Consider the following 26,455-nt stretch of genomic DNA (forward strand, 5'->3'; position numbering starts at 1 on the left):
TTTGGCCCTGTATGTTTAAAAAAGAATCTAACATTTCATAACTCACTAGCATAGTCTTGAGCTCTGAAGATCAGTTTCCCCTAAGAGGCAAACTCCAAGCAAGCCAGCTTATCTACCCTCTGTTTCTGAGGTAGATAAGATGCCATTCCCACATTTCCACAGTAGGTTATTTTGCTCTCAAAATTAGCCTGGACCATTTCATCTCCCCTCCTTAGCAGCTCTAGCTCTCTTATGCAAGAATTCAAACAACCCCCCGGTGCAAACAGTGGGAAAATCCAGAAGGTACCAGAAAAGTTAATTTGCTGTGAAGCTTATGCTACTTAAAAGGTTTGTTTTGAAGCAATGGAGACAGAAGCGCAGTATACATCTGCAGAATACATACGGCACAATCATCACCACTGCAAGCTTCCCTCATGTTTCCCCAGAGGGATACATGAAAGATCAGAGGAGAGTTTGGACTTTGTGGCTGGTTCAAGCCCTTGACTTCTCTGCTGATAAGGAAATAAGAGCTGCCTATGCTGGTGTTTTGTTTTTAAATGAGATCACAGTTAAAACTTAGCTTTTAAATGCTCTGAGACTCATGAAACTGTGAGGATCTCCTGACCTAGATATGAACCAGCAACATAGAGGGGAAAGGCTCTAATGTACATTCCATGACTACTGTCACCATCTAGCACCCAACAATGGAATTGTGAAACAGCTAAACCCAACTACACTGAAGTAAGGGCAATTTGAAACTGACAAATAGAGTGATCCAAGCGCTCACCCCCCATCTCCACTTTATGAGACCCCCTTGAATGACAAGGCTGAAGCAGTAAATCAATAGTCTTATTCTGGACCAAGATACAGTACTTACCATGTGTCTGTGGGATGTATGGAGCCAGCAGCTTTGCCCTTTTCTTCTCATACCCCTTCTGTGTGATGTCTCCTAAAATCAAACAGGGAAGTAATGTTAGCTTGTCCTTGATGTGCTGGGTTGCAAGAGGATTTTTGCTGCATGGCCTTCTCATGCAACAATGGACTTTGTGAAGTGTCACTGTACGGGCAGCAAAATCACTTATAAGAACCGAGTATTTGTCAAGATATTGGAGTCTTATGAGTTATGTCCCTGCTACATCGAGACCCTTAGCCAGTGTTCCCTACTGTGCATTTTTCTACGGGTCTCAGGTTTAATTTTAATTCTGCTTAACAACAGTCTTTCACTTCTTCCCTTGGAAGCAACTGTATAAGGCTATGTCTACACTGCAGGCTTCTTGCGCAAGAAGCCTTTTGTGCAAGAGTTTTTGCGCAAAAACTTCTTGTGCAAGAGCACATCCACACCTCAAAGCGCATCGCAAAAGCCATGTGCTTTTGCACAAGAAAGCGTCCACATTGAATGGACGCTCTTGCACAAGAAAGCTCTGATGGCCATTCTGTGAATGGCCATCAGAGGCCCTGGAGCATCCACACTTGCCTTTTTGCGCAATAGCTGTAGCACAAAAGGGAGTTATGCCTCGTAGAAGGTGGCTTACCTACACTAGCAAAAGCCATCTGTTCTGCCATTTTACTGCTGATTTATCTGCACAAAAGCGCATTTGAGGTGTGGACGGTCCACAGGTTTTTGCGCAAAAATTGCCTTGCAGTGTAGAAGTAGCTTAATATATGGTGATTTGAATGAGCACTGTCATAGCAGGATATCAACGCTGTAAAAACCTAAAATGAAAGCCAACTAGCTCGGCACCACAAGACAAGACCCAAGACAAACTTAAGCCAACCATACACCAACTGAAGAAGGGAACAATTCTCCTCTGCTTAAGGGAAACGGGGAAAGGCAATATCCAGTGCAGAGCTTAGTCATAATAAACCAATCGTAGAAAGAGAGGCATGTAAAGAAAGCTGATGAGGGACTTTGATAAGCCCATCCCAGAAGGAAATGTTTCACCTGGATATTAAAGTCGATTTACAGAGACCCATCCAAGGTGACTGAACTGCCCAGCAAGGATGGGCTGACCCACCAGAGCGAACTGTATTGTCCAGCAAGTGCTTACTGTGAATTACAATAGCTCAGTACTTCGGGCCTGGCCTTTTATACTAACACTAAGACAATGAATTCTGTCTAGTGACATACTGATACCAAATGCACATCACATAGGCACAGGGTCTCTATTTGCCTATCCATTTAATGGGTATAATGCCACTATTTACTTCTCAAAATGCTGTAATGCGCAAGTGCTTGAGGGTCCACAAAGGGAAGGCATCAAACAGAGACCAAAGAAATAAGAAACCTTTTTCTAAATATACTAATCTGTCTGACCCAAGAGAAGTACCATCTGGCTGCTATCTTTTACTTACATTTCTCACATTACATCTGAACTGTAGAAAAGAGACTGAAACCTTGAAGAGATTAAAACAAAAAAGCCCTCAAACATTTCAAGCCTCTGTGTAGCTTGGTGCACACTTGTAACCTCATCTCTCATGAGCCAAAAGGTTGGGAAATGATCAAACACGCAGCAGGGAGAAAAACAGAATATTTTGGTACTGTGGAGTTGAGTCAGAACAAAGGCCAATATTATATCACATCAAGAAAACACTCAACACTTCCAGCATTTTCTCTTTCAGTGCTTTGCTGTTGCAAAATCGTAGCTCATCAGACACTATCAGCAGGACAAGGATAGCACATGCACCTTTGCAGTCACGATTAGTCAATAAGCAAGGGGTTGCTCAGTCCTGGCTAGCACCAGGTTCAGGAACTACCCCCGCTGCGGCTCAGCAGTTTAAATCAAGTAACAGACGGACGTGCAGGCTCTTACTACATTTAAATTCCATGGGTGCAGCGAGGGTAGGTCCTGGCTGGCTCAAGCCTGGACCAAGCCGGGCTTGCTCATTCCTGGCTCATGCTGGGTCCAACAGTACCTGTCCTCAGAGTGTCCCAGCGGGGAGCTGGGGGTCCACCAGTGGACAGGGGCTGCTGCCAGAGCAGCCTCTGCCTGCAACCAGCTCTGGCATCACAGACAGAGGCTGCTTCCAGCCAGGCTGGAGCCATCCTTCTGCCTGGGATCCTGCTTAGTTGATAATGGTTAACTGATTTTACACCGCTAATCTCAATACCAGGTGTTTTAAACACACATACACACACACACCTGGACTCAAGCCTCAGTGTTAAACACAATGCTTTACACTGCCTGATACACAGACAACTTATATTTTACCCCAGCTTCTCTCTTTTACAGTATTTGAGCCAGGCCTCAACGAATCCAATCAAATCAAACAGAAAATTAAAATGTTCAAACTGAAATGCCAACTAAAGTACAAATGTATTAGTGTGATTGCAATAAGGTGTGTTAGTATAACAAAACAACTCCTTCAAAAACCCAGAGGCAAATGAATGTTCTTAAATGGAGCTTCTGGATTCTGGTCTCTTCAAAGCACTGGCATAGCACTTTGTGAACATCCACTTTCACAAAGGAACAACTGAAGATGTCCAGAGATTCTTATCTACACATTTTTAGAAGCCAGCCTATATGTATGACTGTGGGACTGCAGTATAGAATCTGATGGCGAGAAAGGAGACTGAAGAGGCTATTATTCCTATTTTAATTAGAAGTCCCTCCTACACAGAGAGGGGCAGAGATCTTTTCCCTGCAAATCTAACCCATTTCCTTTTGCTTGTACTTGGCAATAGAGTGTTTTTCGCTTTCAGATCTAATGGGCACCTTTTGTGTTAGTGGTTTTACACTGCATGTAATTAAACACCACTGCAGATTGCAGGAATTACTATGGAGAGGGAGAAGCACAGAGCTGCCAGCACATGTCTTGATACCATCACTCCTGATTTTGAGGCTTGGCCATTTGTAATGATCACATTTCTTGTTGCAATCTGGGAAGGAAAAGCAGCTTAGATTAACTCTCATTCTCACTAACAGCAAGTCCGTGGAAATCTCACCATCATCACTGAAACACAATAATCAGTCCTGTGCCTTCTTGGAGCAGTGGCTCTCAAATTGCGGTCATGGACCACTAGTGGTCTGCAGCTCGTGCTCAGCTCCCAATCCCCTGCAGCGGGCAGCCCATGCTGGAGCTCCAGGCTTGCCCTCTCCTCTTTGCACTGTTTGAGAGCCAGAGCTGGCTTCCTGTTGGGGTAAGGTTGGGGGGGGGGGGGAGAAAGCCCCCGGTCTCGCTGCATGATCCAGCTTGTGGGAAAGAAGTGCTCCCCCTTCCCCTGCTGGGGAACAGGAGCAGGCAGGCATACTTCCTGGAGGATTTCCCCACTGCTCCCATTGGCCAGATTCCAGCCAATGGGAGCAGCAGGTGCCTGGGACTGGCATAAATCATGAAAGCAAGTAACTGTCCCCTGACCTCTCATACCCAGACCCTGCACTCTCCCATGCACCCCCCTCACACATCCCTTGCATCATTGAGACCCTGCACCTCCAAGCCCACTCCTACACCCTTCCCCCCCGGTTAGACACTGTACCCCCAATCATTTCCTGCACCCCTTGGCCAGACACTCTATTCCCAGCCAGCTCCTGCACCCCACCTCCTGCCCAGGCCTTATAACCTCATCCCTTCCTGCACCCCACCTTCTGCCCAGATCCTATACCCCCATCCCTCTCGCTGGAAGTCATGTCCCACACATTGAACTCCTCAGTTTTGTCTCAACCCCAGAGCCTGGGGGGGTCCACAAAAACCAGAAAACTGATTTCTTTGGTGGCTCTACAAGTTAATGTACTTTATCAGGAAGTCGTAAGTATTTATTATTATAGGTTATGTTTTAGGTATTTTTATAATATTTTTTCAGGTCTTGTTTTAATATAATACTATAATTTGATGTGTAAAATTATTATTTGCTCATATAAAATAATTTTTAATGTAAATATAAATTTAAGGTACTTTTACATTTAGTATATGACACAACTTGTTTTGTTAAAATAAAAACAAGTATAGACCGTGGTTAATTGAATAGAACATGCTTTTGTGAAAATTTCAGATACTTTGTAAGTTTGAGATTTTGCATAAACATCAGATCAGGTTTGATCTGAGGAAGTGGGTCTGGCCCACGAAAGCTCATCATCTAATAAACCATCTTGTTAGTCTTTAAAGTGCTACATTGTCCTGCATTTTGCATAAACATAATATTTGTGCAATTGCAAAAAATTGACATATTTACTGATATAAAATATATCTAAATAAATCTTTTGTGATTTTATTTGGGAATAATTAAATAAACAACAAAATAACCCCCTCCGCTCCCCCAGAGCCAGGCACTCCCATACCTCCATTCTAACCCAATCCCGCTCCGCTCCCAGAGAGCCAGCCCCCTCCTCCACAACCAAATGCCTCTCCCTCCCCCAGAGCCAGGTACTCCCAGCTGCCCACCAACCTAACCCCTCCCCCAGAGCCAGCCCCGCCAACACAATGCCTCCCCCTTTCCCCACAGCCAAGCACTCCCAGAGTGCCCCCCCCCCAAATATCTGGGTCCTGGAGTCGACGTTGCCACCGCCACACATTTCTTCCTCAGGCGCGATGGGGTGGCGTGAGCACAGCGGCCAGCTGAGAGTGTATGCTGGGCACCCAGCACAGGGCAGCCCGACCAGCCACGAGCAGTCGCTGCGGCACAGAGTGGTCAGCCGGCTGGGATCTGCACTCAGCCACATGTTCCAAGCTGCCAATGGGCCGCATTTGATTCCTTTATAAAAATGTACTGGCGGGCCACAAAAAATTTCTATCAGGCCACATGTGGCCCTTCAAACGCCAGTTTGACATGCCTGAGCTACAGCAATTAGTTCATTGGTTCACTGCCTTAAAATAGAAAAAAAAAAGACAATGGGAGCCACATTTTGCCAAAAAAACAAAAACAAAAACAAAAACACCCCACACTATGTTCCCTGATCACATCATAAATATCATTAAAACAAATACAATCACATCAGAATTTGTAGATTTGAAATATGGATGAGCCTTAAGGAATCTGAGAAATGCATAAACAATTAAAAAACTTGCAAGTGAAAAGAAAGAAAAAGCAGTGGACTGATATTAAAGTTCTATTATGCTGTTCATCCCACAGCACTCAAACCACATGGTTTCACCAACAAGATTCTATGGTGACTGGCACTAAATATCCACAATGGATATTTCAGAAATCACTTCAGCTATACACACATGCAGCAGCTGTTTAACAACATACAGCAAAGTTATGCAACAGTTTAGGACAGGCAGTGGAGAACAATTCTTCATGCAACTGAAGCTACAGGGAGAATATTGGGAGGCAGAATGTCATTAAGCCAAACAGGAATCTGGACACAACACCAGAGCTAATGTCTTAAATAAAAGTGCAGAACCACAGGTGATCAAGATCAGTCTTAAGTGTCTTCTAGAATAGGGCAGGATTCAATATCATGGTACTGTATCAGGAGTGACAGGCCCGCAAGCATTTCCTTCCCACCCAAAAAAATTCTGTAAATCCAATAAAGAGCTGCTCCTAGAAGCAATATAAGGCTGGATAGAGAAGTATAATTTAATTACTGTACACCATACAAGAACTATGTCTGCACTGATGTTCTCAGGGTGAGAGAATCCCTTTGAAAAAAATCACATGGGAGCAATTTACCTAAAATGGTCTGAAATAACTGGTCTTCAGTTCTACAGCATTCAAATGGGATCTGAATCTACTTGAAAGCTGAAGACAATAATAAAATACAGAAGTGTTTCTTTTCCCTCCTGCCCATTCTGCTGATCTGCAGGAAATGGAAACTGTTGGATCTGAACATAAATAAGGATTTCCTCACAGAATTTGTCATAAATTACAGCAACAGGAAGAGAGCAAGACAATAAGATTGCAATCTCAAGAACTGTTCTTTTCCATCACAGAAAGATAGTGATTTATGCAAAGGCAGCTGATGATCATTGCAAAGCTTTGTACCTTTTACAGCATAGAGTTCTTTCACATGATCTATAGACCCTCAATAATCCCACCCCTTATCCCATCTGCACAAGAACAAGTCAGTAGATACAAGAGGAAGTATCTGCAACAGTAAGTCCAAACAATTTAGCTTTAAAAATGCTCATTCATCCCTAGGAAACCAGTTAAACCTTAATGCTGAGGCATGTTTGGCCTTCCTCCCAGCTACAATTCTTACCATTTATTTGTGTTCTATATTTAATTATATTCCATGTCAGCCAGAGCCTTGCTTCCTCCATATGCTAAGGGACATGCAATCTTTGATGGGAAAAGTGCTTCCATACTTCTCAGGAGAAAGCAAAGCCATCCATAACAAATCAGTTACAATAAGTATTTCTTTTGCCACTAATCATAGCCCCCAGAATCACTCAACCCCTGGATTCACATACACAATATTCCTTCCTCATCCATCTCACCATTTCTCCTCCTCTCTGTTGGCCTGCTCCAAAGCACACCGAGGTCTCTAGAAAGACTCCTATTCACTTCAATGAGTTATGGATCCAAGCTCTATAAGAAAAACACTAGACTATGAGTGAAAAGTGCCCTCCCAACTCCACCCCCTGATTACCATGAACTGTGGTCAATCCCTTGTGCCATGGCTATCAAATCCCTGGGCTCTCTACATTCCATCCATGTGCAAAATTCTGCCGGACTCTTTACATATACAAAAACACTGAACTGAATCTTCCCCTCAGCTTAGCTCCTCAGAAACCCCCAAAATTTCAGCAGCTAAGACAAAATTGGTCTCCTTGTTTTTACAGTTGTTTTGCAGGCTTCTTCCAGCTAGTCCCACAGAATTGGGTCTCTTGGCACCTTTTCCCTTCTGCACTATGTTACCAGTGCTGCGGAAACAGTCTTCTCCTGTACAGCTCTTTTCTTCAGTTCTAGGGATGTAAAAGAATAGTCGAGTAGTCAACTATCCAAACTTATCGGATAAGCCTAAACTTATCGGATAGTCAAGTCAACTACTCGTTCTCACCTCCCACCCCAGGCTGCCTCTGTGGAGCAGGGAAGGCAGAGATGTAGCGGTCAGGGATCCCGCGTGAGCTGGGACTGCTGAGTTCCAGCTTGTGCCGGGTCCCAGACCTACATCACCGCAGCTCTGCCTTTTAAATGTAGTAAGAGCCACCCAGATCGTGCCTGCCTGCGCACCCGGCTCCTACTACATTTAAACTTCAGAGCTACAGCGAGACCCTTTATCGACAAATTGTGTACTCGATACAAATTGTATCCAGTACACAATTAGTCATTTACCTGCTGTGACGTAGTGGGGGTACTTGCTGGGCTGTGGTGACCCCTGCTGTCTGGGAAAACCTCACTAGGCCAAGGTAATGCCAAACTTGTTGAACCAGTGGCCAGACACCCCCCATGGAGAGGAACAAAGGAAGGTGGAATGCTGCCCTGACTGGGGGGCAGGGCTGGAAGAGGGTTAGTTAGTTGCTGGCTGGAAGGCAGAGAAGAAGGAGCTGGGGAGGGGGCTGGGACTCCCCTATCTCAAGGGGGGCATTGAGACCTCTTAGCCCCCAGTTCCTGTAACCAGATTACATCTGTGCTGCGCTGTGCTGGAGGAGCAATAAACCACCCTCAATTCCACTGGCTGGTGCAGTCTGTTTGTGCCATTTCGGGGTGCAGGAGACGGGGAACCCCCAACGCGCCGTCACACCTGCTTCTTAACATACATATTTATTTCCCCTCTCTTATTAACGTCCTATCATTCCAAATCTCGATACCATTGCTCCCCCTTTGCATATGCACCTATTTAGCTTCTCCCCCCTCCCATCAACTTCCTTGTTTTAACTGATACTTTTCAAAGCATTTCATCTTAAGAATTGTAAAAGTGACACTATACAAAATAGTTAGATATGGACGTTGAACTATGTTCTTCCACCCCAACAGCTAGCCAGGAAGTCCTAAATGAACAAATGCTAAGTTGCTCCTTTACCTGCCTAAAAAAAAGGTCATTTCACCACCTGGGGCTCTGCTGATGCCAGAAGACTTGCAAGTGGTCTCTATCTAGATAGATGCTATTTTTTAAAAAGTTAACATCTCTAATTTTGAGGAGAAAACTAATCTTGCAAAAACTCACTCATAAGCATTGCCTCATTATGGAATTACCTGGGTGAGCACAGTCTGTATATGTAACAGTTGTTTTTAGCTTAATCAAAATGAGAATAAACTGCTCTGTGCTCCTTGCTGGTCCCCCAAGAGGTGATAAATCTGTTAAATTGTTCCTCAAAGGCAGGCATAAATTTAAACAACCCTTAGTAAGATGACTCCTTAGTAAGATTTTTATCCACCAAGATTAATACAGTATCATTAACACAAGCTAAGAATCTGAATTCAGAAAGGCTTTGCTTCCGGAAGGAAAAAAAATAAACTATCTGTAAACATATAAGGAATGTTCCAATTTATTCAAGGGTTTATGGTTCTAGAGCTGAAAATCCTTAATTATAAAATGGTAATAAATTAAAAGGAAATAAGTAATTTAGACCAATATTGGAGTTAAAATGTAATGAAAAAGGCTTCTGCATTCTGAGGTTGTTAAAAGTTGGGCTTTTAAAAATCCAATTCTTTATGTTTAAAAACCACCATCATTATGGTGAGACCCATAAAAATAAATGCTATGCTGACTGCAGCAAAAGACATGCTAGCACTGTCTGTTGACCTGACTGATGCTGACAGTACAATACAACATTTGGCACGATAGGGGATTACATAAATTTAAGTTACTGCTGGAATACAAATTATGCATATTATAATTTTGGAACAGTGGGCATTTTAATTAGGTGCGAGGGGACTGACATGTATCATATAGAAAACAACACAATCATAAATATTTTCATCAAGATTATATTGGTATCAATGATATGCACTTTTGCCAGACATCCAGGAGGGTTATGTATTTTTTCTTACACTTGGCAGCTCTTGAATAGTTTGTCATGCCAATAAAGACTAATTGAAATTAACTGAAAAGTGAAAAACTTAATATTTATAAAATAATTGGTTTAACATTAAGCCTTATTTGTTTGCTAGAATACACTTAATTACGCAGTAGCTGACATAGATATTTCACTTTTTATTTATAAATAGATTTTAAAGGATTTTTTTAAAAACCAGAACAGCTTTTAAAGTTCCCTTTGATATGATTTTTTTTCTGTTCCTTCAAGGAAAAATAGTATTCATTATACAAATCCCTCTGCTCAATTTAGGGAACAGCAGGGAAGGATTGTGATAAATCGATAAGCCAAACTCAGCACTGATGTGAGAGCGTGCGCATAACTCTGTGGACCATAATTTAATTGAATGGACTTACACTAAAATGGAGATTGGCCCAATGAGTCACAAGTGATTAGTCTGAATGTTACACCAACATTAAAATCCTACAAACAGAAGAGCCTGCAACTTCCTAACACCACTTTGTGACTCAAGGCACCTTTTAGCAATGGGAGTAGATCAGTGGTAGATCCCAATCTACTGGTAGATCTTGGAGCCTCATACAGGGGAGTCTGACTGGTTTGGCCAGGAAGCTTGTGTAAGCGATGGCCCTGCTATTGTGGGGAACTTTCCTGGCTTCTACACTACCCCGGTGAAGTGCACCAGCGAAAGGATCTGAGTCCCCACTATCACTTCCTTTACCCAATGGCCTCCCTGACCCTGACGGCTCCTCTTCCACTCTCTTGAGTAGCAGAATCCTCGAAATCCCAACAAGGCTGGGCCCAGATTTTCTGGGGCTGAATCCCCGACCTTGTAGTCACTTAGGGCAGGGGCTAGGGTGTGCCCACTCCAGGGTGCTCTCTTCACCCTGAATACTTTCCTGGCCGACTGATTACTACATAAAGTTCAAAGCGAATACAATTTATTAAACAGCAACTGATTAAAAAGAAAACAATAAGGAAAAAATGAGAAAGGTTAAGAGAGAACACATAGCCCCGCTTTGTGCCACAGGGACATCACAAACAGCAGTCCGAGGAGTGTAAGGACAGTCCACAATCTGTTCCTCATAAGTCCCAGGGCGCTCTCTCAGGCCCTGGCTGTGCTGCTGGGGAGCGAGGAGGGGGGGGGGGGGCGGCAGCTGCAGATTGGACACACTTGCTCTGGCAGTGACCACATGAGTTCAGGCTGTAGGTGTCAGGACCCTTCTCCCAGATGGAGTTTCAATCCCTCTCCAAGTCTAGCCTGCAAGGCCTCTTGTCTGGTGGTGTCTCCCAGCCCAGAGCCTCTTCTCTTCCCTTCCCTTTTGCTGGTCCCAGCTGCTCACCACACCCAGCTGCAGACCATGTTGCTTTGCCAGCTTACAGCTCTTTGCATTGCTCCTCTCACCTTTTGCTCTCTGGTCACTGCAAGTCTGCCTCTCAGCACAGCTTGCATTCCTTGGGTTGTGTGAGACTGGCTCTGTCCCCTTCTCTCTCAGAGAGGGGCCCAGAACATCCCAGCTCACACAGAGGACAAGGGAACCTGGCCTCCTAATTTCCTCATTGACCTGTCCGACCTGTCAATCAGGCTGACCTGGAGTGTTGGCCTCTTCCCACTGTCCCTGGGGATTGTCAGTCTCATGGACCCTTCCCCTTTTGATACTGGGAGCTAGCCAAGCAAAAAACCCCGCTGAGTTTTAGTAAGGGGCTAATAGTCCCCTTAAATTTGGAGCTGCCCTCCAGGAGCCTCCTATTTGCTGTGCAAGGTGTGGGAGGGAGAAGAGGAGCGATGCTGATGTCAAAGTGCCCCCCCCTTCCCTTCTGTACCCTGTCTCCACACAGAGAAAAGGGAATGGAGGGAGCTTGGCAATGCAAACCTCTGTCACTCTCTCACAATGTGTTTCTCTCTGTCATTCTCACAAACAGACACTGCCCTTCACTCATCTCCCAACCCAGCATGTATGTGGGTTGCTGTTGTTACTCCTTTTACTGCTTGTAAAGTGGGTTGTTTTGGAGTTTTGACTGCCCTGTACATTTCTTCATTTTCATTTGTCTTATGCTTAAATTTAATTCTTTGAGGAGTGAGTTCTAAAATGCATAACCTGTCGTGGCTGGAGTCATTATCCCTATGGTAATTGCTACTCCTGGATGAGACTGACATGTCCCTGCAGCCCCTGAGAAAGGCAGAGCAGGGGTTCTCCCACATGCTGTCCTTGCCTGCAGACACCACTCCTGCAGCTCCCATTGATCAGTAACAGAGAACAGTGGCCAACAAAAGCTGTGGTCTCAGTGCCTGTAGATGCGGGGCAGCACATGGTATCATGGAGCCATTGCTGTTCATGCCAGATGCTTTCAGGAGTAGTGCAGGGCCAGGACAGGAGTAAACCTGCCTTAACTCCACTGCTCCACCACCCAGAAGCCATTCCAGTTCAACAGTGCCCAGCCAGAGCCTGCATCCTGAATCTCTGTCCCATCCCTGAACCTCCCTCCTGCACACAACCTCCTGCCTCATATGTGAGTTCCCCTGCTCCCTAGAACTTGCACCCTGAACCCCCTCCTGGACCCCAATCTCTTGCCCGGAGCTAAGCCCAGAGCCCTACCCACACTCTGAACCCTTTGGCCCAAGACTAGAGACTGCACCCCAAACTCCAACCCCAGGCTGGTGAAAGTGATGGAGGTTGGGGGAGGAAAGGAGCTGGAGTGAACAGGGTGTGGCCTCAGAGAAGGGGTGGAGCAAGAACAGGGCCTCAGAGAAGGGGCAGAAAGGAAGCAGAGCCAAGGTATTTGGGTTTGAGGTAGATCTGACATTGCACTTAAATTGAAAAAGTGATCTTATGGTTAAAAAGGTTGGAGACCACTGGAGTAGATGATCCATTTTAAGCAGCAGTCCTAAAACAGTGCAAGGTGGTAACACCAGCTAATCCTGGTATGCTCAGACAATGTTTCTTTCAACACCCTCATTGCCCCTCCCCCTTGAAATCAGAACACTGAATCGTTTACTGTCTAACAATACCATAATCACTACAATGGCGAAATTACAGAAAATGGTCACGTAGAAGGTCCCTCAGACAAAGACTCCAAACACTACAATGTGTCCAGTAATATATTCAACCTTCCAATGGGCTTGTCGGATTTTAGAAATGTCCACACTAAGTGCTTATTTACAGAATCCCATGAAGTCGGCTCCTGTAAATGCTTTGCTACTGTAGTCTGAGGGATCTATCAGGCCATGGGGATAAAAACTGCTCTCTTCTAACAGTAAATATCATAAACTGGCTTACAACAAAAAAAGAAAGGAATCACTCAAGCTATTAACTACATTGCACCAATATCTCAAGGGTATCCATTGTTTCTGTTATCTTGACATACTGTATTTCTGTTTGCTTACACCTACCCTTTTCTCACTCCTATCTTGCCCTGTGAGGTTCTACCACCACTCCTGAAATGATGTCATTTAGCTCAAAAGACATTGGGGACACAGACTGTTTCAAAAGTGGCTATACAAAATAGAGTCTGGTTTTGCTGCAATTTGATCCTGAGCTTCTTGTCCTTGGTAGGAAACAGATCCTGAATCAAATGGCAGCACTGACCCACAAACACATACCAAGCAGGAAACCAACAGTTCTAGGCTGGGGTGGGCAATAATTTTTGCAAGGGAGCCTATGCATTAATTTTAAGTCAAGTCATTGCAGGCCACACATTTCTGCTATATTAAAAGAGGAGGTGCGAGAGGGAGCTCTGGGCTGTTGCACAGTGTGAAGGTGAGGGGAGTGGACTCTGGGAGGAAGTTTGCATGCAGGAGGGGATGCAAGGTGCAGGCTCTGGCAAGAGGGCACTTACTTAACAGGTAGCTCCTAGCTAGCAGTGCAGCAGAACTCAGGCAGGCTGCCTACATGCTGTGGCTCCATGTCACTCCTGAAAGCGACCAGCTGCTGCTGGCACATCTCCGTGTGCCCCAAGGAGCAGGGAAGGGGGTCAGAGATCTCTATGTGCTGTCTGCATCTGCAAGCACTGCCTCTGCAGCTCCCATTGGCCATTTTCCTGCCTGTAAGAGGATGGAGCTGGGGCTAGGCAGCATGTGGAACCACCCCCATACACACACACCGGGAGCATGCAAAGATGTGCCAGCAGCAGCTGCTTGAGCCCTGCTTCACCACTGGATTTTTAGTGACCCAGAGATCACAAGGATCAACCAAAGAGTCACTTGCAGCTCCAGAGCCACAGGTTGACAAACCCCTGTTGGTGTCATGGCAGGCCAGACAGAAATGTTAGAACAGCCAGATGTGGCCCACAGACTGTATTTTGCTCCCCCCTATTCTAAACCTTGTCTAGTCTAGGATATACATATCATGTTTAGCTAATACATGAGAACCTGGATGCAAAGAAGGAATGCTGTCTAACACATGCTAAAGTAGCTGTGTTAAAGCCTAAAGGGGGAAGCCTAGACTGCAATTCAATCAGCTTAGCATGTATTAAAACTACCCTGTCTGCATTAGATTTTTACATGTTTGTTATAACATGTTGGATACCAGACTCTAAAGCACCATACCTTTTCTATAGCTTAGAAAAGGCTCCCAGGGCTAGGTATCATCCCCAGTTGGTAAACTGCAAATTATAAGACTTGTGCTTGTGACCATTAGCATTCCTTTATGATTCAGAATGACCGCCTCATTGTCCTCTCGTGTGTTAATTTTTTTTAACATTAAAAAAACAAAAAAAATTTATTTAACATTAAAAAAACCACACAGATCTTTACTTCCTTTTTCTTACTGATTAATTTCAGTAAACGCCAACATCACAGCTCCAAGCTCAAACCCAAGCTGCAATTCGCACTCAGGGAAAGAATTAATTTCCATAAAAACAATAAGCTTTTAATCCAACTCACAAACCACATTTAAAACTTAGTTTCTTACACCGTGTGGCTAGACCCCATGAGTAGGACCACAAGAGTCTCACAACCACATCAGACAGTGCTTTAACACATGTTCTGGTCTACAGCAGCTAGACATTGTTAGAAACACATTTACATCATTCCTTAACTGCTGAAGGCCCACTTTTGATGCAACCTTAAAACCTGTCATCTGGGAGAGATGCGGGTTTGAGCTGATCACCATCAGAGCCAACTATGATGAGAGTCATCCAGTAAAAAGAGCCTGATATTTCATTCTTTTAAAATGAGTCTCTCAATATGTCCTGAACTAATAGTCAAGTGCAGAAACAAATCTGTTTTGCTTTACAGTTTTATTTTAAAAAGCATCATCTTGTTTTCATTCAATTCCATGGGAAAGCTCTCCTGAATTTCAAAGTTTGCAGTAGCACTCTTACAAAGGCCTGTTCATTAAGTATTAGCATTATATTGACTGTGTTATCAGTATTAAAAGCATAAGAAGATTATGACTAAACTATTTTAATTCAGAAAAGCCACAGCCATTCACCTTCAGCACAGACTTACAAAAGTCTGCATCTACAGCACTGCATAGCAAACAAACTTAACAGAAATCCATAGATGGAAAAACATTAGAGATTCATAATAAACAAATTTAAATGCTTCTAAATCACAGGTTCCATTTTAAAATTAGTCATTTCAAGATTATCCCACAATATTTAATCTACTAAACATTCTGTGCTTTACAAACTGTTGTACTTGACTGGGTCAATCTGGGTCATAATTAAGGCCATAGGGTATACTTTACCTGAGTAGATTTACACTGCTTTAAATAGTGTTTAGTTATATTTCAATGAATTTAGTGTTAAAAACTATGCTAAAGAATAAGAGATTCCATCTTAATCCCACAAAAGCATTTCAGAGTCTCAGCTGCCATTCTATCTTTAATCGACCCCATTATGCCTAGGTATTATGGGTAATAATCTTATGAACCGTATGTGCTGTGTCACCTATTTGACAAATTAATTAATGAAAAGGTTCTAAACTTACCGCAGAATTTATTTATTTCAGTGCCTGGGAGTGAGGCAGGGATGATAGAGCCAGGGATGATTAGATTTAAAATTTAATTATTTCCAGTTTAAAGCATGTGAACATCCTTTGTTTCAGTTTTAACAACTCTACTAAAAGTTATCAAGACAAGCTAACATATTGGATTTCTGGATTACTGAAGGTACCTGTATAAACTGTTAGAGGAATTCAGTGCACTTACACTGTAATTTTATTCATTTTCTGGTAACTGCTGGAGATGAAGGAAACTGACTTCCCAATATGAAGGAAATACAGACACTCTGCATGCATGTTATGCAACTTTCATTTATTGAGTCTTGGTTAACTTAGATTAGTGTGCTCCAAAATGTGACTAACTAGCCTAATCCCCACATTTCAGAAAGCATAGGCAACTCTCTCTCTCCTCCACCTAATTGTATAAATCCCTGGCTCACCATATTGAAATGAGGGGAACAATCCTATTAAACGAACACTCCTTTTAATAAAAGTCACTGTCTCCCAAGACAGTTTCTTAAAAAGGTACCACTAAGCATGCAATACATATAATATAATGTGCATGTTTGTGTGTTTACAGGCGCAAAATAGTTTCTTACACTATGTGGGAAAGTCAATATGGTTTCTGTAAAGGAAAATCATGCCTTATTAATCTGCTAGAGTTCTTTGAAGGGGGGGGTCAAACAAACATGTAGACAAGGGGGATCCAGTGGATATAATATACTTAAGATTTCCAGAAAGTCTTTGACAAGGTCCCTCACCAAAGGCTCTTAAGTAAAGTAAGTTGTTATGGGATAAGAGGGAAGGTCCTTTTGTGGATTGATAACTGATTAAAAGACAGGAAACAAAGGATAGGAATAAATGGCAAGTTTTCCGAGTGGAGAGAAGTAACAAGTGAGATCCCCCAAGTGCCTGTCCTGGTACCCATCCTTTTCAACTTATTTATAAGTGATCTAGAAAAAGGATAAACGAGGTGGCAAAATTTGCAGATGATACCTAGCTGCTCAAGATAATTAGGACCAAAGCAGACTGTGAAGAGCTTCAAAAAGATCTCACCAAACTAAGTGATTGGGCAACCAAATGGCAAATGAAATTTAATGTAGATAAATGTAAAGTAATGCACATTGGAAAAAATAATCCCAACTGTATATATGATGATGGGAACTAATTTGGCTACAACTACTCAAGAGAAAGATCTTGGGAGTCATTGTGGATAGTTCTCTGAAAAAATCCACTCAGTGTGCAGTGGCAGTCAAAAAAAGCAAACAGAACGTTAGGAGTCATTAAAAAAGGGATAGAGAATAAAACAGAAAATATCTTATAGCCTCTATATAAAAACATGGTACTCCCACACCTTGAATATTGTGCACAGATGTGGTCGCCTCATCTCAAAAAAGATATATTGGCATTGGAAAAGGTTTGGAAAAGGGCAACAAAAATGATTAGGGGTTTGGAACGGGTCCCATATGAAGAGAGATTAAAAAGATTTTGACTTTTCAGCTTACAAAAGAGGAGACTAAGGGGGATATGATAGAGGTCTAAAAAATCATGACTGGTATGTAAAAAGAAAAGAAGGAAAAGTTATTCACTTATTCCCACAATGTAAGAACTAGGGGTCACCAAATTAAATTAATAGGCAACCGGTTTAAAACAAACAAAGGGAAGTTTTTTTTCACTCGGAGCACAGTCAACCTGTGGAACTCCTTGACAGAGGATGCAGTGAAGGCTAGAACTTTAACAGAATTAAAAAAAAGAGCTAGATAGATTCATGGAGCTTAGGTCCATCAATGGCTATTAGCCAGGATGGGTAGGAATGGTATCCCTAGCCTCTGTTTCTCTGGAGGTGGGTGACAGGGGAGGGATCATGTGAGGATTACCTGTTGTGATCGCTCCCTCTGGGAGCCTGGTACTGGCCACTGTCGGCAGACAGGATACTGGGCTATATGGACCTTTGGTCTGACTCAGTATGACGGTTCTTATGTAACATCTATATAGTGACCTACATAACACTGGATGCTCATTTTATCGCAATAAAATATTTTTTGGTCATTTCACTGTTTTCCCCTCCCACCTAAAGATGAAAGATATGCCCCTGTTTCACACTAGATAATGTGACCTAGTGGAAAATTTTGGGCTCTGCTAAAAGCCTAATGTGTACTGGTCAAGTGACTTCACCTCTGTGCTCCTCAAAAGCTATGTATGAAAAGCACTATATAAGAACTTTCTATTATCTTACTGAATTCCCCATCTGTCTTTTATTCCATAAATTGTTGTCTGTATGCAAGTTCCTATGTTTGTATAGCAACCAATATTTATATTAACAACTTGGGTTTTATTATCTCAAAATAGCATTTGCCTCATCATTTATATAAATTTTGCAAATTCTGAATTTCTAGGTTTTTTTTCCTGCAGTGCACTAATGGAATAAGTCAGGATGCTTGGGTTTCTTTGTACTACTTTAAAAATCACCAAAAGAGATTAACACTAAAAAGGCTCAAACTGAGGCCAAATTTCAGCTCACAGCAAATTTCTTACAGGAAATGGGGATTCCTAGTGAAAGTGAGGGAGTTCCTGTGAGCTGGCACCACTATGACAGTAACATTCTTATCCATAAGAGCATGCCTGTTCTAAACAGCTCTATATCATTTTGCAAACATCACGCTGCAGGAGAAGGGGAGTTTCCATGTTCTCAGCAATCAGTTTCCTTAAGAGATCCCACAGGCAAGTTATCCAGATTAATGCACAGCCAATTAAACTTTCCCTACAATTTAATCTATGTGGAACAAAAAGCAATCCTGTGATCTCTTTTTAAAAAATGATTAGGCTTTGCCTTCCCCCAAGACCCCTTTCTTAGCCAAAAACCAGTACTGACTGGAGTTCATATGTACATTTTAGGTTCTTTTTTTTTCCAATCCCAGTTAGTTTCCTCACAGATCCACAGATCTACTTTGGAATCGTTCCATTTTTCTTTGTGTTCCTCCTTTGAAACATACAAGCTTCTACCTTGATTTATTCCTGAGGCATTATTATTCAATTTCTATTAGGTTAGTACCTACAAGCTGAACAAAGATCAGGGAACTATATGCAAAGGAAGACAGTCCTTGTCCTGAAGACTTTACAGTCAAAACAGATAACAGAAAGGAAAGTAGTATTTTCCTGTATGGCTGTGAATTAAAGCACAGAGCATGCTGGGACTCAAGGGCAATATCAGGAATTGAACCCAGACCTTGTTATGTCCCAATAGTCTTACCTACAAGACTATTCTTCCTCTGTGAACATGCTGAATTATTCATTGCTTTCACCTTCATATGAAACAAAATGGGATACAAGACTGCCAAGAAATAACTAAAGCTAGATAAATACTACAATGGGACCATAAAATTAGAACAAGATGAAGTGTTTAAAGGGAAGCATTTCTTAGCAACACTGGAAAAAAGCACACACATAGAACATATGGACAGGTTAAACTTTAATAACCCAACAATCACGAAAATAATTTTGACATTTGTTTCAAGTATTTAAATAAACCATCTCAGAAAAAGGAAAAAACAAATGGTCTGGTAGCACTTTATACACTAACGAAACATGTAGATGGTATCACGAGCTTTCGTGAGCACAGCCCACTTCTCAGATGACCGGAGTCATCTGCAATAACTCCGGTCATCTGAAGAAGTGGGCTGTGCCCACAAAAGCTCATGATACCAGCTACATGTTTCGTTAGTGTATAAAGTGCTACCAGGCCATTTGTTGTTTTTTCTGTAACAGACTAACTCAGCTACCCCCTGAAGCTTCAGAAAAAGGAGTGTGTGGAACAGGGAGCATGCAAGGGAATTCAGCTACATGGGGATTGCCTGCAAAGTTTCAGAGATACCAGTATGCTAAAACAAAAAACCCAACACCCCACTTCGCAGAAATCCTGTATTTCTGATAAGTTTCAGAGAGTGTATTGGTCTGTTTAAGCCAAAACAACAAGGAATCTGGTGGCACCTTAAAAACTAACGAATTTATTAAGGCACGAGCTTTCATGGTCTGCAGCTCACTTTATCAGATGCACAAAGCTGCAGTCCACAAAAGTTCATGCCCTAATAAATTTATTAGTCATTAGGGTGCAGGGCCGGCCCACAACATTTTGGCACCTGAGGCAGGGAGCTCAAATGACGCCCGCATGCCTCCTCGCTGCACCAGCAGCAGACAATTTTCTACACTCTGGGGCCTAGTAGCGCCCCCCTCGAACCCCGACTGGCACCTGAGGTGACCACCTCAGTTCACCTCATGGTAAAGCCAGCCCTGTCAGGGTGCTACAGGATTCCTATGCCCAGTGATATCAGAAACACAAGGATATCACTCTATTGTGATGCAAAATGCAGGACAATGTAGCACTTTAAAGACTAACAAGATGGTTTATGAGATGATGAGCTTTCGTGGGCCAGACCCACTTCCTCAGATCAAATTGTGATGTGAAACCTTGATTTAATGACTCACCCAATGGAGGAATTTACAGCACAACAAATGAGCAAGGTTTTCAATTCCAAGAAACCTCACTCAATGAGTAAGGTTCTAGTCAGATAGATGAAAATGCTTAAAAGAAAAGTTATAAGCATCTCAATTATCTGACAACAGCTTGCAGACAGAAGGCTTGCTGATAAATCAAAAACATTTATGCCTCGAGTACCGCAAGTATTTCTTCTTCAAGAGGTTGCAGGGGAGAAAAGCCATCCCAAATTAAAAGAAAAAGGGCTCATCTACACTGGATATGTTACAGCAGCCAGCTGTATCACTTCACAGTAAACTCTACGCTGACGAGAGATGTTCTCCTGTCATAGTACGTAAACCAACCTCTATTATAGAGGAGGCTATTTCTCCCCTCATTTTACTTTTTCCTCTCTTAATTGACTCAAAAGGAAGCCTAATGAAATTCTTGAATTCTTCTTGTTCTACAGTTCAGCAGACATTTCACCCCAGATACAAGGTCTGTACTACTGCCAAAGAAATCAGCCTATAAGGAGAGTTAAAGGAGTGACTATGGATGTCATCTTTTGAGAGACTTCTGTCACTCTTTCAGGGTTTAGAGTTTGCATTATTAATAAAGCTCTCTGAAGTATGTTTTAATGTTTCCAACAAAAACCAGATGCTAAGGCTGTTCTTTGTTTAGCAGCCTGTGCTCTGAAGCTCCAACATCAGGCAAGTTTGCAAAACTGCCAATAGATTTCATTGATTTAGAGCAGTCTTCACAGAGCAAAAGGCACAATGGGACCTGCTTCAATCTACCTCTGTGCCAGCATTCCAAACTGTGCCACTCTTGTGGTTTTTAAGCCCATTGCAGCTAACCCAGTAAGTATGAAAGAGGTGGCAATTTTAAAAATCCTTGCTATACATTTGATTCTTGATACTCAGAAAGCAAAGGTAGGAATATTTCTTAACTATCAGCAAAATGGCTGCAGTAGAGGAGTTAGCTGCTGAGATCGTTGGAAAGCCTGGAGAGGGTCGAAGAGAAATTTATGAGTAATACGAAGAATTAGCCCTTGCCAGGAGAAGAGAGGTAAAACAGTGGACTATTCTGTTTCAGTGCTCTCTTCACCTCACTTATTAGACCTGGAAAGAAACTTCCAAAAATAATATTAATACCTAGCTCTTGTGAAAAGACTAAAACACTGGTACATGAGCCATAAGTGAGGATGGTGCCCATGGAACAAGAATCTCAGCCACCCAAGGAGTGGGAGCAGAAAGACAAACTCTTAATGTGAGGTTCACAAGTCAAGGTGTGAATTCTATCAAAGATTGGCAGACTCTGGAATTGAAGAACGTAAGAACGGCCGTACTGGGTCAGACCAAAGGTCCATCTAGCCCAGTATCCTGTCTACCGACAGTGGCCAGCACCAGGTGCCCCAGAGAGGGTGGGCCGAAGACAATGATCAAGCGATTTGTCTCCTGCCATCCCTCTCCAGCCTTTGACTAACAGAGGCCAAGGACACCATTTTATCCCCTGGCTAATAGCCTTTTATGGACCTAACCTCCATGAAATTATCTAGCGTCTCTTTAAACTCTATTATGGTCCTACCCTTCACAGCCTCCTCTGGCAAGGAGTTCCACAGGTTGACTACACGCTGTGTGAAGAACTTTCTTTTATTAGTTTTAAACCTGCTACCCATTAGAAGCTGTGGGCTATTAATAGTTTTGTGCTTAGGAGTAGGCAGCTGCTGTTTCTGAGAATCTGAGGGGTACTTTATTAATTATGTTTCCCAGTACCCCATCTCCAGTATTTTAGGGGAAAAGGGCTATGACAGCTTCTGGGACTACCCAGCTATGCACAACCCTTTATAGAGCAGTGTTCTAAAGCAGTGTTTCCTAACTGGAGCAGAACTAGGGGTTCTGCAAGGAGCTGGCACTCCCCCACCCCCTCCCCCTCTGAAAAAGAGAGAGAGAGCCAGCAGAGGCATAGGCAGCGAGTTGTGTGGGCTCGTGGTGCCCATGCTCCAGCAATATTTGGAGCTGGAGCGGGTCCCGGCCCCAGAGCGTCTCTCCACCGTCCCCGTCCCGTCCCGTCCCTGCCGTGCGCAACCTTCTCTGAGCTCCCCCTTGCTAGCTGCTGCTGCCCTGCACAGCGTGCTCAAACCAGTGGGTGGGGAGACGCCCGGACGTGACGTAACGTCATGGCCCGGGATTTTAAACCTTCTGGGTGCTGTGTTGCGCCGCATGGCTGAGTTGCGGGTTCGGAGTCCGGGGACAGAGCACAGACTCCGGCCCCACAAACTGGAAGGTAGAAGGTACGGGAGAGGAAGAGGGAGGGAAGAGGCTTGTGCAAAGGGGAAGGGGAAGGGCTGGGAGTGGAAGGTGCTTGTGCGGAGGCAGAGGGGAAGGAGAAGGCACCAAAGGGACAGCGGTGGAGGAGAGACAAATGGCAGGGGACCAAGTGCAGACAATGAGGAAAAAGGCAGGAGGGGAGGTGTCAGTGGGAGGGGGACAGGGTGATGCTGGGGGGGGGGACAGGGTAAGGGTATTGGGGCTAGAGGGAGGAGGGGGAGGTGCTGGGAAAAGGCTTGAAAGAAGGGGTGGACATGAGGAAGGTCGGGATGGAGCAAGTCATGTGAGAGGGCACAGGGGCATGAGGGGAATGGGGGCAGAGGGTGGTGAGGGGTGGGCATCAGGGAAAAAGGGGGCAAAAAGGACAGGGCAAGTGAGGGAAGGGGGAGGCAGGATGCAGGGGTAAGAGAAGGTGCAGGTCCAAGGGATTCTGGGGGTGAAGCAGAAGGGCAGACACCTGCAGTGGAGGGACCACCACCAGAGGAGAGACACGGGGCAGGTTTGTAGAGGGAGGTGTTAGAGGGGATGAGGAGGGGTAGCTCACATGATCGGAGTGGGGCTACTGGAGGAGTGGGCACAAGGAGGAGAGAAGGGCTGGTGGAGGGGGGGCAGGTTGCAGGAGGGCTGAGGACAGTGAGAAGAACAGGAGTCAGGACAGCAGAGGAGGGTGTGGGGGAAGGGGGGGGGAGAACCAGGAGCCCTGAAATGACTTCCCCTTGTCCAAAAACTCCTCATCTGGGACCAGTCAGATCCAGAGGGTGCCAGATCAGGGAGGTCCAACTCCTACCCAAGTGCCCTCCTTGCACCCTACCCCCAATCTGCTCCTGCTCCCTCCCCCTGGCCAGACACCCTACATCTAGCCTGCTTCTGCACCCTACCTACCACCCAGACCTTGATCCCTTCTGCCCCCCACCTCCTTCCCAGATCCTGCACCCCATCGCTATCCCGCTCCTTTGCAGCAGTGCCATCCACCCTAGCACCTAACACCGCTCTGACCCCAGCACCTTGCCTCACACTCCAGGACTCAGCACCACCCTGCTCCTGGCCCCAGCACTCTGCCATCCACTCTAGCACCCAGCAGCACCCTGTTCCTTGTCCCAGCACCCTGCCAGTCACCCTAGTGCCCAGCAGGACCATGTCCATGACCACAGCACCCTGCTACCTGAGCCAGCATCCTTCCACCCAGCAGCACCCTCTCCCCAGCCCCCACTAGCACTCTGTCCCCTACCCCCACCAGCACATTTCAGACCACATTAGTGAGGCTTGGGCGTTTTTGGAGGAGTTTTTTTTTGTTTTTTTGCATCTCACTTGTGTGGCCCCAACTGACTTTTCTGTGGGTCAGTGACCTTTGACTCAAAACAGGTTCCTCACCCCTCTCATAAATAAAGACAACGCTAAAACCTTTTGAGTTTGACATAATATTTTATTTTAAAAATGAAGCCTTGGCAACAAGCCCCCAATTGGGACCAAACCCCCATTTCACTGCATCATCATAACACTCCTGCACCACCTGACCCCAAATCTGAGCCTATCATACATTGGAACCCCCTGTCCTGAGCCTCTTACATCCCCAAACTTCTGCATCCCACATCCTCAGTCTTCTGCCACAACACTCCTGCACCATCCACACATCACAAATCTGTGTCCTGAGCCCATCATACTCACAGCCTCCTTGCCCTGAGTCCCTCACATATCCAGCCCAAACTCCTGCACTCTCACATCCACGAGCCCTGGCTTGCTCAGCATCCCAACCTTCTACCTGCACCCAACACTCCTGAGCCTGGAGCCCCCTCCCTGAGCCAACAGCCCCTTCTCCTGCATCCAAATTCCCTCCCAGAGCTTGTACTTCTCACCCCTTCCCACACCCAAATCCCTCATTGCCACCCCACACCTCACTCTCACTAGATTGAGACAGGTATAAGGGCTGGGGATAACAAGTGATGGAGAGCTGGGGAACAGAGCGGATGAGGCCTCACGGAAGGGAGGTGGGGGGGGACTTGGGGAAGGAATGTGATTTTCATGAATTGGTGGGTCCCTTTCTCCTCCTGCCCCCCCCCCTTTTTTTTGCTTGACAAACCTAGGGGTTCCTTGAGATTCTGAAAAGCTGAAAAGGGTTCCTCCGCCAAATAAAATTGGGAAACACTGTTCTAGAGGGTTGCTCTTCTGAGAAGACAGGCAAATCTAAATGTGAAGTCATTCTCTGCTCTTCACTGGACCAGGGATCACAAGTAACTATGTAAGTGGGGGCAGGGAGTCCCTCTATGTGTCTTGATGTTTTAGGGTGGAGAGTGGAAAGCCTCTTATCAACAGCAATAAGGCTTCCTCCCATACTATCAGCACTCTAAATGGCTATAACTTTATGCGGCCTGTGACTTCTGTTTCCCTTCTGTAAAGGAAATCTGACCAAGGCAGTCACAACATCTATCCAACTGTTCAACACCCTCCGGGAGGAACTTGGGTATTTAACTCCCTTCAGCAAGGGGATGGAATGGTAGAGGACAGAACTTACATAAAACTTACTCCCCAATAAAAGAAAGCTGACCAGAAACACTGTACAACTGAGACTTCTCTCATTGCAAAGTACCAGCCAGATGTAGAAACATGCTGTTTAGAAGCTCAGAAATTCCACCTTCTCTCATAGGTCTGAATGGCAGTACCCTCAGATGAGGTGCTGTAACATATCTTGAGTTAATTACAATATTTGCAGAGGGTAAAAAGGTGTTAAACCACTGCTGACTCAGCCAAGAATGATCCAATTGAGGCAAACACAGGAATGTTACACGACAAATGCAGTGATACCAAAAAAACAAGGTCATCAAAGACAAAACAAGTCTTAGGAATAAATTTGGCAAACTACAAAGTTGCAGCACCACCTGCCTCTGCCCACCTGCCTCCCAATTAACAGAAGGAACAAAGTAATTAGACTTCCATCCAGATTGTTCAGCCAATGACATCAAAGCAGAGTCACAGAGAGGGGCCAGAGAACAAACTGGCAACACAAGATAGCAAAAAAGTTGCATTTTAACTCCTCAGCATTCATAGATCTTAAAAGCAAACCATTTGGGATCGGGCTAGTCATTCTACAGTACATGAAAAATCTTATTTTAGGGCACTTTAATACTGAACAATATAATCTTCATAGCATGATTATATTATCCTGAAAATTACAGCTAACCAAATCCCATATTATATCTGTGGCACTGAAAATCAACTCTCAAATTCTTACCAAATGCCACCAGTGACCTGGCAAGGAGAGAGGAAGAAGGATCAATGACTAGCTTCTGAAAACCCCAATTAATTTAGCTTTTTTTTTTTTTTTTTTTTTTTAAAGGAATGCCAGCATGTAGTCCAAACAAATCTCATGTTCCCTGATCTTCCCACTTATTCTGAGTCTGGAAGCCAAAGAATACTTTCACAAATGTCCAGAATTGTTCTTTACCCTTGGGGAAGTTGGGGATTTCCTCCGCAGCAGTCTCCTGGCAGCTAAACAAAACAAACCAAGAGGACATAGAAACAGCCACTTTCTGGTCATTCTAGGAAAGGCACAATCTTCCAGATCTCTGCTTTTCCCCGTCCATGAACTCTGCAGCAGCCTCACTCTTATTTCAAGTGACTAAACAAATCTCATTAATCAGAGGATTGTTTCCTTGAGTCAAATATATGAAGAGTAAGACATTATGTTCAGCTCCCAGCAACACTTGCAAAGAGAGTATCTATTCTTCCAGTTTGAGGTTTAAGACGGATAGTGGTCGACTGTCAAAACTTACCAGTAACTGTGGCTCTCTTTGGCACCTATGAAAAGCCTATCTGTTCATTATATTAGAGCTCATTCACACACTGAAAATCCTTATCCTTCTC

The 26,455-nt window shown here is 44.1% G+C and overlaps 1 protein-coding gene across 3 annotated transcripts in view; it reads right to left on the reverse strand.

Moving 5' to 3' along the window:
- Positions 1-26,455, reverse strand: part of DIP2B (disco interacting protein 2 homolog B) — a 170,839-nt gene that overhangs the window by 79,729 nt on the left and 64,655 nt on the right. For all 3 annotated transcript variants that reach the window (XM_075902045.1, XM_075902044.1, XM_075902043.1), the window contains exon 2: positions 857-928. In XM_075902045.1, the coding sequence (XP_075758160.1) occupies positions 857-928 (72 nt within the window). The remainder of the gene's footprint in view (positions 1-856; positions 929-26,455) is intronic.

Source organism: Pelodiscus sinensis, chromosome 19, assembly GCF_049634645.1.
Source record: "Pelodiscus sinensis isolate JC-2024 chromosome 19, ASM4963464v1, whole genome shotgun sequence".
In the NCBI taxonomy this organism is placed as follows: domain Eukaryota; kingdom Metazoa; phylum Chordata; order Testudines; family Trionychidae; genus Pelodiscus; species Pelodiscus sinensis.